The sequence below is a fragment of the Caretta caretta genome, chromosome 10, assembly GCF_965140235.1.
Source record: "Caretta caretta isolate rCarCar2 chromosome 10, rCarCar1.hap1, whole genome shotgun sequence".
NCBI classification, from domain to species: domain Eukaryota; kingdom Metazoa; phylum Chordata; order Testudines; family Cheloniidae; genus Caretta; species Caretta caretta.
Window position 1 is genome coordinate 69,922,852 of NC_134215.1, and position 17,275 is coordinate 69,940,126.

The 17,275-nt window shown below is 55.3% G+C and overlaps 1 protein-coding gene across 2 annotated transcripts; it reads left to right on the top strand.

Moving 5' to 3' along the window:
• Nucleotides 1–16,995, top strand: KIF7 (kinesin family member 7). Of its 2 annotated transcripts, none has more exons than XM_048867201.2 (19): nt 1–90; nt 1,030–1,425; nt 3,476–3,676; nt 5,098–5,515; nt 6,408–6,942; nt 7,928–8,065; nt 8,551–8,778; nt 9,178–9,344; nt 10,050–10,159; nt 10,548–10,700; nt 11,665–11,867; nt 12,101–12,298; nt 12,550–12,675; nt 13,358–13,534; nt 13,922–14,137; nt 14,582–14,788; nt 15,254–15,452; nt 15,661–15,807; nt 16,114–16,995. In XM_048867201.2, the coding sequence occupies exons 2-19, from the start codon at nt 1,098–1,100 to the stop codon at nt 16,506–16,508; spliced, it is 4,146 nt and encodes a 1,381-aa protein (XP_048723158.2). In that variant the 5' UTR covers nt 1–90; nt 1,030–1,097; the 3' UTR covers nt 16,509–16,995. The 2 variants fall into 2 exon arrangements, with proteins under 2 accessions (XP_048723158.2, XP_048723159.2); XM_048867202.2 differs by having other exon boundaries at nt 16,117–16,995.
• Nucleotides 16,996–17,275: the final 280 nt, after the last annotated feature.

Below are 17,275 nucleotides of genomic sequence, written 5' to 3' on the forward strand. Positions count from 1 at the left end.
CCCAGGCCGGGGCGCGCGCCTGACGCCATCCCAGCGCGCCCGGCCCCTCCGCCCGGCCCGGGGCTTGTTAGTGTCCGGCCGGCTCGAGGGGTGAGTGCGGGGGCTGCTGGGCTCAGCGCCGCGGCCCCAACCCGCCCCCGGGGCGCTCAGTGACCCCCCCACCCCCCGGTGCGCCCAGCACCCTAGGGGGCTCAGTGCAGTGCCCTGCGACGGGGGTACACGCCCAGCATGGTACACACCCACCACCCCTGGGTCCCTTGGCATCCCCCCCCCCCACACACACACACACACAGCCACTGCCCTGGGGTCAGAGTGGTGACCCTCTTCTCCCACCTTGCTCTCCCATCTGGAGGGACTCAGGGCACCCCTCCTGTCTCCAGCTGGCTCAGTGGGGCAGCAGCTTCCCCCACCCCCCAAAGCCCCCGGGGAGATTTAAGGGTCTGTGTGTACCTGTGGGAGTGGGGGTTTGCTAGGGCCGCCCGGGTAGTTACGGAGAGCGCTGCCCTCTCTGCTTAGTGGTGGTGCCTAGAGGCCTTGGTAGGTGGCACCAAGAGGCACAGATTACCAGGTCTGCCTGTGCCCCCAGCCTGTCCCCATTTTAATCAGATGAGTGGGGGAAAGGAGTGACCCTCCAGTTGCCAGGGCAGAGTCAAGGTGAAGCAGATGAACTCCAGGGGCCGGAGGCATTGTTCAGGCTGTGCAGGGGTAGCTAGAGGAGATTAACAGTGGAGAAATGCAGACCGACTATGGGGATAAAGTCCTGGCTCTGAGGTTGAGCTGGCTGGGGAATAGCTCCTCAAGAAATGCGTGGGAGCCCCAAAACTAAGGAAGTGTGAAACAAGACTGGATAAAGCTCCAGTAAATGTACAGTAGGGCCCAGCCCTGCACTGACCCCTGGTAGCTGGATCCTGGATTTTTTCCAGCTCTGCTCTCTGCAGCCCTCAATCAAATCATCAGGAACCTTTCTCCATGGTTTTTCAGAGGCAATTGCTGGCCTGAATCTACACTAACCCACTTCTCTCCTTACAGCATGTGGGCAGGGAGATGGTGCCAGCACCTGGCTTGGGGCTCTCCTGACTTTGCTGCTGTTGCTGACCATGGGTCTGAAAGCTGAGGCCCAGCCTCGAGCTGAGGAGACTCCCGTCAGAGTGGCCGTGCGCATTCGACCCCTGCTGCCCAAGGAGCTGTTGCATGGACACGAGGCCTGCCTGCATGGGGACCCAGAGACCAACAAGGTGACCCTGGGGCGTAACCGCCATTTCCACTTTGATGCTGTCTTCACTGAATCCTCAAACCAGGAGTCTGTGTATGGCGCCTGTGTGCAGCCGCTTGTCGAGGCCTTCTTTGAAGGCTTCAACGTTACTGTGTTTGCTTATGGCCAGACAGGCTCGGGCAAAACGTACACCATTGGGGAAGCAAGTGTCTGTGAGTATCTGGAGAAGTAGCACCTTCCTAGTCTTGTCCCCCTTGATGCATGTGTGGTAATGGTACCCTCCTCCACCCACTGCCCAGGGCCTGGCTGTGAGCAGGGCAGACAGGACTTCTTGGGCTAGTTTAGTAATAATAGCATGAAAAGCTGGTGATAGTGCAACGTCAAGGCTGAGAAATGAAGCAGGCAAAAAGTTGAGGAAATTCAAAGGCTCCTCAGCTTGGCCATACTGCCTGTCCTGCACTTGTACCAAGAGAGTACACATCTCTCTCTGGTGCCCCGTGGATAGTGAGCTTTTATGTTTAGCTGCAAAACTAGGCACTGCACATTTTCCTGTGTCTGATGTAATATTCCCATAGGAACCTGACTTAACTTTTGCAAAACTATTCATCCACTGGCTTGGGATCAATACCTGTGTTTGAGCAGCACGTGAAGTATGGTTACCACTTGCTTATCTTGGGAAGGTCAAGCAAGGAGATTGTTTTGTGATTTCCTAAGGGTGCCTTCACCTTTGACTTTCCTGAGCCTTGCTTCCTTTATTTCTCAGGGCCCTAAAAATTTACATCAGCATAGCTACATCCCTCGGAGTGTGAAAAATCCACACCCCTCAGAGATGCTGACCTAACCCCCAGTATAGACAGTGCTAGGTTAATGGAAGAATTCTTCCATCAATCTAGCTACTGCCTCGCAGGGAGGTGGATTAACTACAGCGATGGGAGAACCCCTCCCGCTGCTGTAGCGAGTGTCTATGCTGAAGCACTACAGCTATAGCTGTTTAAGTGTAGACATACCCTAAATCAGTCTTAACAGAAGGAGTTTTGCATTTCATTTCATTTCATAGGTTTTTGTTGTTGCACTTTCCTTTTCCCCCTTTTCTTGAGCTTCTGCTGTTCAGTTCCCATAAATGCTTTAATACTGAAGGGTTGGCTGTTTTGGTACATAAGGCCCCTTAAAATATTTACTGCGCATGTGCAGAAAGATAGCTATAAAAATACTAAATTGCTTGTATGTGTTCAAGCTTGGCTTGACTTTTCCTTTTGCAGTTGGGGCTGTCTTCATGCCAAGTTTGAGGCTTACAACTTCAGATGGTTTGGGGATATTGGAGACTCCCCACACACATCAAAGGTCAATGTAAAACTTAATTTAATTTAAAGAAATTCTCAGCCCAGAAGAACATTTTTTTTGATTGGAGAAAGTTCTGAGCAGAGCTGGATTCAAAGGAAATCACATTTCAGCCTCAGCCATAATGTTTGCTACCTACGGATATTATAATTTACTTTTCTCTCCTAAAGAAAGCACTTTACAAGTCCATACGTGCAGTACCACTAAGGATATGTCTTCACTGCACAGTTAACCTTGGTTCTTCACTATGTTTAGCCCAACCCCACAGGACCTTCCACACAGAAAAATCTCTGACCCCGGTTAAACCTGGGCTAGTTATCCTGGCTAGGGGTGTGGGTTAGAGCCCAGACCTTGCTTTCACTTAGGCTGCAGCCTGTCCATTTTGCAGTGAGGCTAAATCACTCAAGTGTTGATAATCCTCCAGTGCTGTCCCACAATTCCCCCCAAAGGACAAGCAAGTTTTCCTACAATTGACACAACTGGCTGGGAAAGAATCCTAGCACCTCTCAGTACAAAGAACTGTGGGATGTGCCTCCATACACAAGGGCGAGTGCAGAAACAGTGAGGACATGGGCATAATTTGGCTGTGGGAACACTCACACCCAGGCTAAGTTAACTGTGCTGTGAAGACATACCCTAAGATACACCACCTCTGCATGAAGGGCAGCAGTAATGCACCAGTGGGTTGAGGGGAATTTTGGACAGGGACCCTAGGACCTCCTATGAGAAGTGCTCCTTTAGGGGCCTTTAATATGGACCCTCACTGCTGAGCACATGGGATGGTGTAAGGCTGGTCCCTGTGGCATACTGTCCTTACGGCATGAGATGTGCTCTGCTTTGATTGTCCTCTGCTGCACACCACACTGGAGTTGGCTCTCTGGGCATCCACTGCTTCTGGTGATTGTGTGTCTCTCTCGGTGCCAGCTTCCATCAATGAGGATGAGCAGGGCATCATCCCACGTGCCATGGCTGAGACCTTCAAACTCATTGATGAGAATGACCTGATTGACTACACAGTCAGAATCTCCTACTTGGAGGTGTATAAGGAGGAGTTCCAGGACCTGCTGCAAGTGGAAACGGCCAGCAAGGACATCCAGATCCGTGAGGACGACAAGGGCAATATTGGTACTTGTGGCTGCTCTTAGACTCCCCTCCTGGACTGACTCCCATGGCCAGGGCTGGACGTGTGTTCCTGCAAAGCAGTGCACTGTGCTTCTGCCCTGACAAAGAAACGATTATCTCATTTCTCTCCCCCAGCCTCTTACTATGAAACTTATGAATGGTGACCGTGGCTGGGACTCAGGTTTTTGGCCACAATAGCATGCAGTTACAGAATACGGGGCATAATATGTGCTCTGACTGGGGCGGGCCCAGCTGTGAGGCTTTATCTAAGGGCTTTTTTTTCTGAACGTGGGTGGAGCAACATCCCTTCCAACATCTTCAGCAGCTCAGCCGTTCAGGTCCCCCGGGGCTGGAAAGTCATTTCACAGGTGGCCATTTAACATGGGGGTAAAAGGAAGTCTCCTGGCACCTGAGATCTCACTCGCTGTCCATGCAGCTGACCTTGGCTAGCAGGCTCTGCTGAATAGTGCAAGGAGAGCTTTTTTATAGCCCCATCTGCACTGGGCTCTCTGAAGCAGCGCAGGGGCCTCACCTTTGAACACTAGCCATGTGCCTAGTAGTTACCTTATGCACAGAAAGTAACTGTGGCCAAACAAACCCACGCTAGCCTTGTGGTAGAGTCTCTGTCTTCTAGGGGCAGCTCCGGATTACGTATTCTCTAAGGCAAGTGGAATATTTGAAGGACATCTGGCATTGCTAGGACAATACTGGATGAGACACTGGCCTTAGTTCAGTACTGCTCTGCTGCCTGATGTCTCTGGTCCATTCCCTCTGAAATTCCTGGGGTCCAGCGGGACCATGAGAAAGTGATGGCAGCAGTCGGCATGGAAGGGGTCTAAAGGGACGCCTTCAGGGTGCCGGTCTCCATTTTCAGCAACACTTGAGATTTGTGGCCCCTTGCCTTTCTTAAGCACCGTCGACTCTGAGAAGCTCAGCCAGGGTGTGCTGTGGAGGCCTCCAAAGGGATTGTATGTGATCGGGACCAATATTTCAGTCCTGGGGCTGTTCCCAAGGGTAGCTAAGCAACCTCATTTTTCTGCTTCACTGTATCTGAGCTACGCCCATTATTTATTTGGTGAGGCTGGGGTGGAAGGGTTTGTCCCCCAAACAAATGAGCCAGCATTGGTTGCTTAAAATAGATGCCTATGGCTGAATGCAGGGGCGTGGCCCATGATGAATTAGCTGGGTGCGCAGTCTGGCCCTTTCAAGCAACCCTACAATAACAAACCGGTGTACCCTGCTGACTGGAGGAAAAGCCTTTGGGTAGGAAACAGATTTCCCTTCTGGGAGTTACTCTATATGTGAGTCCCAACTGCCCTTCCACCCCTGCTGAACATCCTAGCTGTCTCTTTGTGTGGCTTTCCCGGGCAGTAGGTGTGAGTATCCATGCCAGCACTGTCACTGCTGTGTTTGTCTCGTTACAGTGTTGTATGGAGTGAAGGAAACCGAAGTGGAGGGGCTGGATGAGGTCCTGAGCCTGCTGGAAATGGGCAACACGGTCAAGCACACGGGAGCCACCCACATCAACACACAGTCGAGCCGTTCGCACACCATCTTCACAGTAACCATGGAGCAGCGGCGCGGTGCTGGCCGACTCACCCGCCTCACCCTCCACGACAGGGCCTCGGTCCCGGCCTCCGGCCAAGTCCTGGCTTCCAAATTCCACTTTGTGGACCTAGCGGGCTCAGAGCGGGTGGTGAAGACTGGAAACACAGGGGAGCGCCTGAAGGAGAGTATCCAGATCAACAGTGGCCTGCTGGCTCTGGGCAATGTGATCAGCGCCTTGGGAGACCCCCGCAGGAAATGCAGCCACATTCCTTATAGGGATTCCAAAATCACCAGGTACCCCATGGTTCCTGGGCCACCCACATCACGCTGCTCATCTGGCTGGTGCTCTCTTAGCCCCGTAGCAGGGATAACAGCCTTCTCTACTCCTTCCCAGCATGCCGAGGGGTTTCGCTGGGGTTTGACCACCCTTGCCCAGTCAGGGTTGGTGGCTGCCACAGTTAAATTTGCCAGGTTGCTTGCCCCTGCTGCTCTCACTTGGAGGCTCTCTGACTGGTTCTGAATGGGTCAGCTGTCCATCTCTCCAAAAGGCCACAGGTATCCAGGCCTGTCAGTCCATCCTGTAGGTGTGTTTGGCTGGAGGGGTCCCTGAGAAGCAGGGAGCCAAGGATAAGCGTGAAAGTCCAGCTTGTTCCAATGCTGCTTCACTATAAAACATTCGGCGGGTGACCTGTGCTGCTGTGGCTCAGGGCACTGGGAGTGGGGTATGGAGGGTCCCATCTGTTCCTGCCTAGCCGAGACTAGCAGATGCTCCCATCAGATGGCGGTTTGGGGCCTGTGTGAACTAAGGTGGTCTCAGTCTAGTTCCTAGCCTGGACAGGGTCACATAACTGGTTCCCTTGTTACCATGCCCAGCAGAGGTTATTGGAGCCCCTCTCATCCCCAGAAGGGATGCTGTACTGGAGGCATTTTCACCAGAGATCGGTATGAGGGACGCTTGCAGTGCTTCAGGCTGTGCTCTCCCTCTCCCGTAGGAACATACAGGAGCTCAGGGCTGTCGTCCTGGCCCCTTTCCCCAGCACTGAGCTGATGATAAAGCGTTTTGTACCCCTGGGTTTACCCTGTCAGAAGGGTGGTGCTGTGAATACCCTGCCAGCCCCTGGCATGTCTGCCGTAGCATGGGCTGCAGCCCCTTGCTCTGATCTGATGTCTCCGCTCTTCTCCTTAGGATCCTGAAAGACTCCCTGGGGGGGAATGCCCAGACTGTCATGATCGCCTGCGTCAGCCCTTCCTCCTCTGACTTCGATGAGAGTCTCAACACGCTGAACTACGCCAGCCGAGCTCAGAACATCAAGAACAAGGCCATGGTGAACTGCCGCAGGGAGACAGAGCATGTAGAGGAGCTGCAGCTTCAAATAAAGAACCTGCAGAGGGCGCTGGAGCAGCGGCATCGCTCAGAGACCCGTATCATAAACCGCTCCGACGCTGCCAAGCGGTGCCCACAAGACCGCACGGCCCGCTTGCTGGCAGAGTGCGCTCACTACAGGACGTGCACGGACGCTGCCTACCAGCTCCTGATGGAACTGCAGGGGGAAGGCAACCTGACCGTGGAGCAGATCCTGCGAGTGAAGGAGTGGTTGTGTGTGGTTGAGAGCGAGAGGAGCGAGCTGACCTCTGCCTCTGGACTGGATAGCGGCATTGAGAGCACCTCAGCAGAGGATCGGCGCCCCCAGGCACAAGGCTCAAAGCCACCACAGACTCAGGTATTGGGGTGTCACCCTTGTTTGGTCACCCTGGGCAGTGAGAAGTGTCAGTCTGGTATCACCTGCCCCAGGCCAGGCTACGCAGGCAGTGATGCTTGGTGCGAGAGCAGAGTGCTGAGAAGCACCTGGGAAGGACAGTAAAGGAAAAGCTGCATTGGCAGTGGGAAAGAAGAGAATGAGATGAGGTTGTCTCTGTGTTAGGCCCTCATTAGAGCCCATCTGTGGGTGGGCGCAGCCTCCTGGGGGTAGAGGGGAGTAGTACTCCCTATGAGAGAAGAAGGATGGGCCAATGGTTAGGGTTAGCCTGGGATTTGGGAGACACAGGTTCAGTTTTGGTTTCCCCTGAATAACTCAGCAGTCCCTGTCCTCCACAGAGGACAAAGTGCTTCTCAGACATCAACTAGGAAAGCTTCCCAATCCCTCTTAGGTGCCTCCCCACTGAAAGGCAGCTGCTGTTGAGGTGGAAAGCAGCATCCACACAGGGAGTGTGGCCGGGGAGTGAGGGAGAAGCCTGGATCCTGCTGGCAGATGGTAGCGAGGCCGAACGGTGGCTGGGTTCCAGTGGGATTTTTTTTTAAATGTGAAATTAAACTAGCTTCCAATGTAGTTTGGAACGTACCTACCCCTCTGGTGGGGAAAGCGGTTGTAGAACTAGAGAAGTTATTTCAATGGGGCGGGAGGGGGTGTGTGTTGTGGGAGCCCCACTGAGCACAACCTGCAGAGGGAATGGCTAGCACTGCAACTCTTCGCTCCCAGCAGTGTCCCCCATTGCAGCCTGACTTAGTAACGGTCTAAATAACATCTTTCCTCTCGGGCCTGTCACCCCAATCACATGGGGAGAAGTGAACAGGTCTTTGTGTCCGACTGGTGAGTGGCACACCGTATAGCAGACATACCTGTTTGTGCCGCGTGTGGGGCGGGGAGGGGGGCACAGTGACGTTTGGGGGGTTACTGATGCCGTCTCTCTTCCCTTCCCTGCGGGCAGGTGAGCACAGAGAAAGCATGTGAGGCAGCCAGAGACGAGCACCTGGCCCAGCTGCAGAGACAGGTGGAGCGTCTGGAGGAGGAGAACCGTGACTTCCTAGCTGCCCTGGAGGATGCCATGGAGCAGTACAAACTGCAGGTACTGCTGGCCTCTGCCCATGCCCAGGGGAATATCTGACCCAGCAGTCCCCTCCCCTTCCTGTTGCCTGCAACCTGCACCTCTCTGTCCTGGTGGGCAAACCCTCCCTGCACCCTCCTGGTGTCCCTGCAGGCCCTTGCTCCCTTTTCAACCTTCATCGCACTGTTATTCCTCAGAGAATAGGCCCAACTAGGGAGCCTTTAATTTCAGATGCTGCCTGGCCCAGCCTGGCCTGTGCTGTAGATTCTCCCTTCTGGGGTGGGATTTTCCTGTTGGATTTTTAGTGCCTGCCCCCTCCACTCCCCAAACCCAGCCAAATCTCCCTGCCTATCTCATCTCTCCTATTAATCTGCCACTCCTTTTCCGGATGGCACAGAGAGCGGGGGCGGGAAATCAGGGAGAGTGCAGCATGTCCTGTTTGCTACTGTGCTAGCAGCAGGCCTGAGAGACGTGCGTGGGAAACCCCATCTTCCGTTGTTTTTCAGAGCAACAAGTTGCAGGAGCAGCAGGATGCCATATCTGAGCTACATGTGCGCCTGGAGATGGCGATGCCAGACCTGCAGGTGCCAGAGCTGCTGCAGAACATTCACCTGGTGGAGCTCGCCCAGAGACCTCACACGGCCCCGCTGGATACCACGCGGTCCCATGGCCTCAGCCTGGTCCAGTCAAGGCCGTCCCACACGAGCCAGAGCAGAAGAGTCCATTGTGGAAAGGTGGGGGTGTAAGTCATTTCCACGGGTGTTTGCTCTTGGGAAGGGCTGGTTTCTGTTCTGGCTCCCCTGAATGGAGGAGCTGGCCTTTCCCATGTTCAGTCTCTAACTCGGCCCTAGGCGTTGGTGTTGTCCTCCCTGTTGTGAGGCCTTTGCTCAGTTTGGGAAAAAACTGGTTTCAACCAAGTCTGAGCACTTACATATTGCATCCCGAGCCCAGGCTGCAGGTAAAGCCTGGTGTGCTGAGCAGCTGGCTGGGTCCAGGAACTCACCAGCCCTGCTCACAAAGCCACTGAGCTCCACATTGTCCCCTCTTTATAACTCAGTGCCCCCTCCTGAGCCCTGGGCCTTACGCAGTTTGTTCATCTTTCCGTGCATGACCACCCGCTCTGCCCCAAGCAGCTCAGCAGCAGCCCATCCCACCTGGGGGAGGACCTGGTGGTGCATTGCCAAAGCCGTGCCTGCAGTCTGGAGGCCAAAGACGTGATGCTGATGAGGGAGTGCAGTGAGGACTCTGAGCCATCCTTGGACGAAGAGGGGGAGCAGAAACGGTCCCTGCACCAGCGCAGGTGAGTGGAGGCTGCACACACGGGAACGTCGGCTGGGGCCACTCCTTGAACACCATGTCTGCTTCCCCTGATTAAGGACTTGTCCAATCGCCAGCCAGAGACTCCTGCACCAGGAATTGGGCTGGCTCTAAATGAGCCACCTCGGAGCCCTTAGCCAGGCATGTGCCATGTCCCCTAAGTCCGAGAGGTACTTGTAGAACTACAGAAGCCAAACCGGAAGAGTCAGGAAAAGTGAGTGTGTTTGTAATGGCTGAATTGCAGATTAGCATCTAACTGCTCAGCAAGGCTAGTGCTGGCAGAGGCCTGATGGCCCCAGAGACTGAGCCCACCCTGCACAACACAGGCAGGGGCATTTCAAGCTTCCTCCTCCTGTATCGCTGCCCTGATTTGGAGGGGCCATTTTTAGAGTTGAGAGGTGAGCTTCATCTCTGGGGCCATTCAGCCCTTGGCCAACTGCTGGCTTGGAGGATGTGAGCACCTGTCCACTGGAAAATGGCCTGAGATGGATTTGAGTCTGCTGCTTCATTCCTGATCCCAGCCCCTCTGAAACCCATTCCCACAGAGCATTGGTTTGCCTGATAGGCCAAGGGCAGTCTCGTCCCTCTCTGTTGGGCTAGTGCCATGTGGCAGGCTTGGAGCAGGTTCCTTCTTCCCTCAGTTGTAGCGGAGCCTGCACCCAGCTAAACTGATTTGCTGCTGTTCTAGAAATGGGATCCGAAGCTGGATCAAGAAGGACGTTTCCAGCAAGGTGTGTGAGGAGCAGAGCAGAGGCAACTCATTGCCCATGCAGGAGGAGCCCCCGGAACTGGCCAAAGGTGAGTGGAGACTGTGTATCCCGGGGGGGATCTTCTGAAGGTTCGTGATGCCCTCAGTCCCTATTGGCAGTGGTGAGGAGCCCAGCCATGTGCTCTGCTCTGGAAAAAAAAGGTGGTGCAGGGGTATCCAGACTGCCCAACCTAGGCCAGACTAACGCAGAACGGAGCAGATTGTGGCCCGGCCGCTTTTCTCAAGATGGAGCATTGCATGCTGGGATCTGTAGACTGAGGGTTGTAGCGGTGGTATTAAAGATGAGGGCAACCATGGACTGCGTTCCGCCTGATCTGGGCCACAGCATTATTGGCTTGTTGTTCGCTCTCCACCTTGCTTTTGGGACGGCAGCTTCCTGGGCGAGGATCTGAAGCAGGCTCGCTCTCTGTGTTACAGAGGCCTGCGGGAGAAGGGAGCAGGCTGGTCCCAGGGAAGGTCTTTCAGGGAAGGACTCAGAGCGGCGGCTGGTGCAAGCCCAGCAGAAGATCCGGGAGCTTGCAATAAACATTCGCATGAAGGAGGAGCTGATCGCGGAGCTCATCAAGACAGGTGCAGAGCTACTGGAGTGGTGATGTTCCTACCAGGGAGGCTTTGGGGCTTTTGGGCTTACACCTATGGGAGGAGATGCTGGATCTCTGCCTGTCTTCTCTCCTGGTGGGACATTGTTCCCTCTGTTCCTCCAACTCTGCATCCCTCCCTGTGCGCCTTCCCCATTAGGCCAGGTTCGCAGTGCGCTGAGTGACCTTCCCCGCCACACTTGTTACCACAAGCATAGCCCCACTCCCTGGATCTGGGCTACGCTCTCCTGCATCTTGGGGGGCTTGCTCTTACTGCTAGCAAGGGGACTCTCCCTCCTCAGCAGGGAAGTGGGCCTTGTGCCCAGCTGCTTGCCTGGCCTCAGAAAATACTGATTAAACCCTTGCATGCAGTATGAGACAGTCCCCCCCTCAGCCATCTCTCTCCCCCTCTATCCACTCTAGTGCTGCTTCTGCCACCACCTACTGGTTGAGATCCGTCTTCTTGGCTTCTCCTCTGGCTCTCTCAGGGTCTCTCATTGGAGGAGCTGAGGGAAGGAAGGGTGCTGACTGGAAGAAGGGGAGGAGTCACAGCATCCAGCCCCATCTCAAGCCAGAGCAGGGATTGCTGGAGATCAGACCAGCAGGGCTGGTGGCCTACGTAGTATGCTGCAGTGGGGCTTCCTGCAGGATGAGCCAAGAGAACGTTGGGGCAAGGTGGGAAATCTGATCCCCAGAAAAGGGAAGTGACTCCTTGCCTGTGCACCTGTGCAACAGGCCCGGGACAGCCCCAGCTCGTGCCCTGCGGAGGTTATTCTAGCACAGCCCAGTATCCTGGTGCCACAACTGCTGCTCTTGAGGGGCTGGCGAATGCCTGAAGCTGCCAGGTCCATTCAGTCCCTTGGCGTTGCTGTCCTTCCAGCTGTGCCTCCTGGAAGGGAGAGGGGCGGGAGGGTGCAGAGCAGTTGGCAACAGTGTGGATTTCCTGGTGCTTTCAGGCAAGGATGCCCAGGCCATGAACAGACAGTACTGCCAGAAGATCTTTGAGCTGGAGCAGGAGGCGGAACAGGTGCGAGCAGAGCTGAGCAGTGGCCAGAAGCAGCTGCAGGAACTGGAGGGGAAGGAGCCCCAGGACGCTGGAGAGAAATGCAAACTGCAGGAATATCGCACGAGGGTTGCAGCAGCCCAGAGCAAGGCACGGGTCAGTGTGAGCGCGGGGTCCTCACCTCTCTGCCCCAGCTGGGAGGAGTTGAAGCGCTTGCAGGTTGAGCACAGCTTGCTTGCCCCCAGGCTGTGGCTCCTGTGTCTGAGGGGTTGTCGAAGGAATAGGGTTGGGGGCTCGCTCTCTCTCCAAAGGCTATCAGGGATTCTCCAAAGGGCAGGGTGGTGTCCAGTTTCCTGGCCTCGAGTCTGAGAGCAGCTGTCCCGTGGCAGGTGCTGCGAGAGAAGAAGCAAGCGACGGAGAGGCTGGTGTCGCTGTCTGCCCAGAGCGAGAAGCGGGTGCGGGAGCTGGAAAGGAACATCCAGCTGATGCGGCGGCAGCAGGGGCAGCTGCAGAGGCGCCTGCGTGAGGAGACGGAGCAGAAACGCCGCCTGGAGACGGAGATGCACAAACGGCAGCACCGAGTCAAGGTAAGAGCGAGACCCCTGGGGGCCAGCCAAGGGCAGAGGGTAGCTCTGGTGTGTGTCCGTGTGTCCTCACCTGCAGCAGGTTGCGGAGGGAAGCCTGTACTGCCTTTTCTGGAGTAACAGCTTGGCCCAATGAGTTGAGCTTGAGGCTGTGAGGGCTCCAGCCCCGTCTGTCAGTCTGAGCTCCTTGGCTCGGGATCAACCTGTTCTCCCCCCACTGCACCCCCAAACTAACGGCTGCTCCCCCCACGCAGGAGCTGGAACTGAAACATGAGCAGCATCAGAAGATCCTGCGCATCAAGACTGAGGAGATTGCAGCTTTCCAGAGGAAACGGAGGAGCGGCAGCAATGGGTCTGTGATCAGCCTGGAGCAGCAGCAGGTACATAGCAGTGACCTGCCTGTTCCAATGCGGGGGGCACTTAGGGGAGTCCTGCACCAGATTGGTAATGTCAGCAAAGGTGTCTGGCCCCCATGCCCTCATTAGCAGCTGTCACTGGAATCTTCCCCCCAGGCAGGACAGACTGAGCTTGACCCACACCCCTAACATTCACTGTATCCTCCTTCCCCAGGGGGCAAAGCTCACATGCAGCCTCTGCTCTGGGCCCCACATATTCTTGGGACCTGAAGTGCACTGACCTGTCCTAGCCAGGACCCTCCTGAGCCCCAGTAATCCCAAATGGCTGGGGCATGGAGCAGCTGTGGTGAAGCCTTCTCTGTTGGCCGGATGACAGGAGGGCCGGCCCAGTGCTTAGGACACTAACCTGTTACTCAGGAGACCTGGGTTCTGTTCTCTATTCTGCTACGGACTTCCTGTGTGCCCTTGGGCAAATCACAGCCTATGCGTGCCTCAGTTCCTCCTCTGTACACTGGGGATAAGAGCACTGCCCTAGCTCAGAGGGGTGTGTGAGGATAAATCCATTAAGGGGTGAAGCATTCAGATCTGCAGTGATGGGGCCAGAGAAGTAGCTAGTAGAAGCCTCCGCCCCCCAGACCTAACCTCCCTCCTATCGATGACCACATCCTTCCCCCATCCCCTACCTCTCTTCCTTTCTTTCCATCAGAAAATCGAGGAGCAGAAGAAGTGGCTGGACCTGGAAATGGACAAAGTCCTTGAGCAGCGTCGTGCCCTGGACGAGCTGGAGGATGAGCTGAGGAAACGGGAAGCCATAGTGGCCAAAAAGGAAGCGCTGCTGCAGGAGAAGAACGGCCTGGAGAAGAAGAGACGCCGGTCCAGCCAGGTGGGATGCAGGAGGTCCCTCGGACACAGCTGCTCCTGCTGGGGAATGGGGAGGGGGAGAGTGCTTGCCCTACGCTTGCAGGAGTGTTGTGCTTTGGCGGTGCTGGGGATGTGGTCTGGACTGAGGCAGCATCAGCAGGGTTTGGGGTAGGGAGTAGTGCCCACACTGTGTGACTTCTGCTGGCTCTCTGCCTTCTCCTGACCTTTAATCTGAGCCACATCAGCCTCTCCATTAAACTCCTGCCTTGGAATCTCCTCTCGCTGTGGCTTGGGGGATGGTTTGGTTTAATTGCCCTTGGCTTGCGTGGGTGTCGTGGAGGGCAGTTGCAGGGCTGGGTTTCCCTTGGGGAGGTGCTCAGGTGAGGTCTTGTTTCTCCTGCTGCTCCAGGCCTTGACGGATGACATCGTGCGTGTGTCCAGCCGCCTGGAACTCCTGGAAAAGGAGCTGACGGAGAAAAACGGACAGCTCCGTCATGGCAGCGCCCACGATCAGCAGCAGATCCGGCAGGAGATCAATAGCTTGCGCCAGGAGAAGGACCAGCTGCTCAAACAAAGGCTGGAGATAGACAACAAGCTGCGCCAGGGCACCCTGCTATCCCCGGAGGTAACCAGCTGCCTTTTGGGCCCACCCCACAGCTCGTGTAGATAGTGAGAGGATGTCTAGGAAAGGGCTGTGTGCTAACCTTTCGCGCCTAGCCTCAGAGCTACGCTGGTCACATGGAAGAAGACTGTGATGGGCCTGATTTTGCACATTACAGTCAATCCAAATCTAGCACAGTTGAGTACAGTTGTCAGTCTTGGAAGAGGCCTGAGGCTGGACATATCTGTTTTGGGAGGCCCGTGTCTGTAGTAAGGTGCATTGGCAGAGCTCTGTGTGTGTCAGATACGAGTGGAATAAGAGGGGGGGCTCAAGAGTGAGGGGCCCCGGCAGGGCTGAAGCCTGGGTGTAGCTTGCAGATCACCTACCTGACTGCTCTGGGTGGATTCCGTTCCCCCTCATTCTAACCCAGGAGTAACTGCAGCTCCCTTCCTCCCCCCGGGGCGGCAGGAGGAGCGGATCCTGTTCCAGCTGGACGAGGCTATTGAGGCTCTGGATGCTGCGATCGAGTACAAGAACGAGTCAATCACATGCAGACAGCGGGTCCTGCGGGCCTCGGCCAGCCTGCTGTCCCAGTGCGAGATGAACCTCATGGCCAAGCTCAGTTACCTCTCCTCCTCCGAGACCCGAGCTCTGCTCTGCAAGTACTTTGATAAGGTAGGGTCCAGATAGGTGCCCTGCCCCAGCCCTCTGCTCAGCTTGGGACCGTGGTGTCTAATCAAACGGCACTTCCCTCCTGCACTGTGCGGTACCTTTGCCCAGGAGTCCTGGTCCTTTGCTGGCTTTCTACTGTGAGGGGGCAGCCCCCCGCTATTCCTTTTGTAGCCTGGTTTCTGTGTGACACACAAGCCCCCAGTGTTGCAAACACCCTGACTGGGGCGGAAGTGCTGGGTACCCCAGCTGGGCTCTGCTCTAGCTGGCCCCCTGACATTGCTCTCAGATGCTGCATGGCTCCCCCCCATGGCACTGAGGCAGCTGTGGCCCTTTGAAAGTGCTGGCGTCTACTGAAGACCAAGCCCTTTTTGCTCCTTAGCAAGAAACTAACTTGATCAGCGGGGAAGAGCGAAGCTTCCGAGCCTTGGTGAGGGTTTGACATGGGGCCTGCTCTTGGGCCCGGGGCAGGTGGTGACCCTGCGAGAGGATCAGCACAGGCAGCACATTGCTTTCTCCGAGCTGGAAATGCAGCTGGAGGAGCACCAGCAGCAGGTGTACTGGCTGGAGGTGGCCGTGGAGCGCCAGCACCTGGAGATGGACCGCCAGCTCACCCTGCAACAGAAGGAGCACGAGCAGAACATCCAGTTCCTGCTCCAGCAGAGCCAAGGTAACGCCCCTGTCTCCCTATGCCCCTGGAGGTGGACCCTGTTCTTCCCTCAAGCCAAGTGGGCTCCTTGATACCCCTGCCTCAGTTAACCCTTCCATGATGGAGTTCTGTGGCCCAACAGCTCCTCTGCTTCATGAACCCTTTGCAGGGCAACTACAGCGCAGTGTCTAAGCTCCACCGCCTGGAATAACACTCCTTCTCTTTGTAGAGCACATGGGTGAGGGGCTGGCCAGCAGCAAGCTACAGTTTGAGGGAAGAATCCAAGTGCTGGAAAAAGAATTGAGCCGCTACGTGTGGGCAAACCAGGTGCTGAACCAGAGGCTGAGTAATCTGAGCTACCCAGGACAGAGTAAAGGTGAGGAAACCCCTGCTGGTCAGGGTAGGGAGTGCCGCTTGAGTTTTACCACCGAGGCATGCTTTCATTTGCCTGCATGTGACCAGGTACAAACTCCCATTTCTATAGCAGCAAGAGTTTGAAGGGCAGGGCAGAGCCTATGTCGGGGCAGTTGCCTCTGGATTATTATCCATGCCCACTCTTTCGGTGCAGAGGGGATGGAGCCCTTCAGCAATCTCTTGCTGTAACTGGCACGGACTTGAGTTTCCCTGACTTATCTAAGGGTCTCTCCAAAGAACCACTTCTCTAACAACCTGTCTTCTCCAGCAGGAGCGGACAGAAGCATGCTTGGAGCTGGGGACAGACCACCTGCTGTACTTGGGACCTGTGAAGAATCGGGCACTGGTATTGTGGAACAGCAGGTGGCTGTCACTGAAGGAAGCCATAAGTGCAGGGATGAGAATAGGGAAGTGGTGCATGCACCTTTACCATCCACATGGAGGCGCTCTTCACTACCTGGTGACAACCCTTTGGGCCCAGAGGGGATTCAGCAGAGAGAGGCAGAGTACCTGCTGAGACTTGGGCAGCCCCAGGATGTGGTTCTGCCATGGAACCTGGCTCCTCTGCCCAAACCCTGGAGGGAGCTGCGCAGAGCAAGCCTCAATGTTGCTCCAATGCCCTCCCATCCAGGAATGATTGATGTCAGGAGAAACCCAGTCTAGACTCAAGCTTTGAACCCTAACTAACTGTGCACAGCACTGGGAGGAGCAATCACTGCCACAGGTAGCTAGTAAATACCTTCCTGCTCTGCCTAGGCAGCTTGGCTACAAACATACTGCATTTCATTGAGGACTGGGCTGGGACATTTTCACCACAAGGAAAAATTGCTAAAAAGGCAGCTGATGGGAGGTGTAGTCAGTTCCACTTTGGTGTCCCAGCCCAGTTGTGTTAGCTGGGCAGGTTCCCCCCCCCGCCCCAGCAGCTTCCCTGCGCAGAGCTCTGGTCAGCCTCTACCACTATGGACTTATGTTTACAGTTCTGGAGCCTGCCTGCTGGCATCTCCCTAGGGGAAAGCCTCTATTGGCTGCAGCAGGGGGAGCTGCTTTCTGACATTAGCACTACGTGTAGAGGGACTTGTAAATATCTTTGTAGTAACTTTTTTACATTTCTGCTGTAACTTTCTAATAAAGCAGCCTGAGTTTTATTAAATCACTTGTGTCACAGTCTCTCAACCCCTGAGGGTGAGGCACTGGCTATGGTCAGGCAACGCGTCTGTGTGCTATGTCTTAGCTAGAACCTGACCCTTATGACCAGACTTAACCTTTTTTTCTTGTATTGCCTGTTGGTAGCAGCACATTACGCAGAGCTCCAAGGGTCCTGGATCATCATTTCAGAGGCTGGGTTTCATGGCTGTTCCTTTCCCAAGCTTTTAACTCAGTTGGTTTTTCTCCTTCTGTACAGAATAGCCTCCAGCAGAGGAGAATCCATT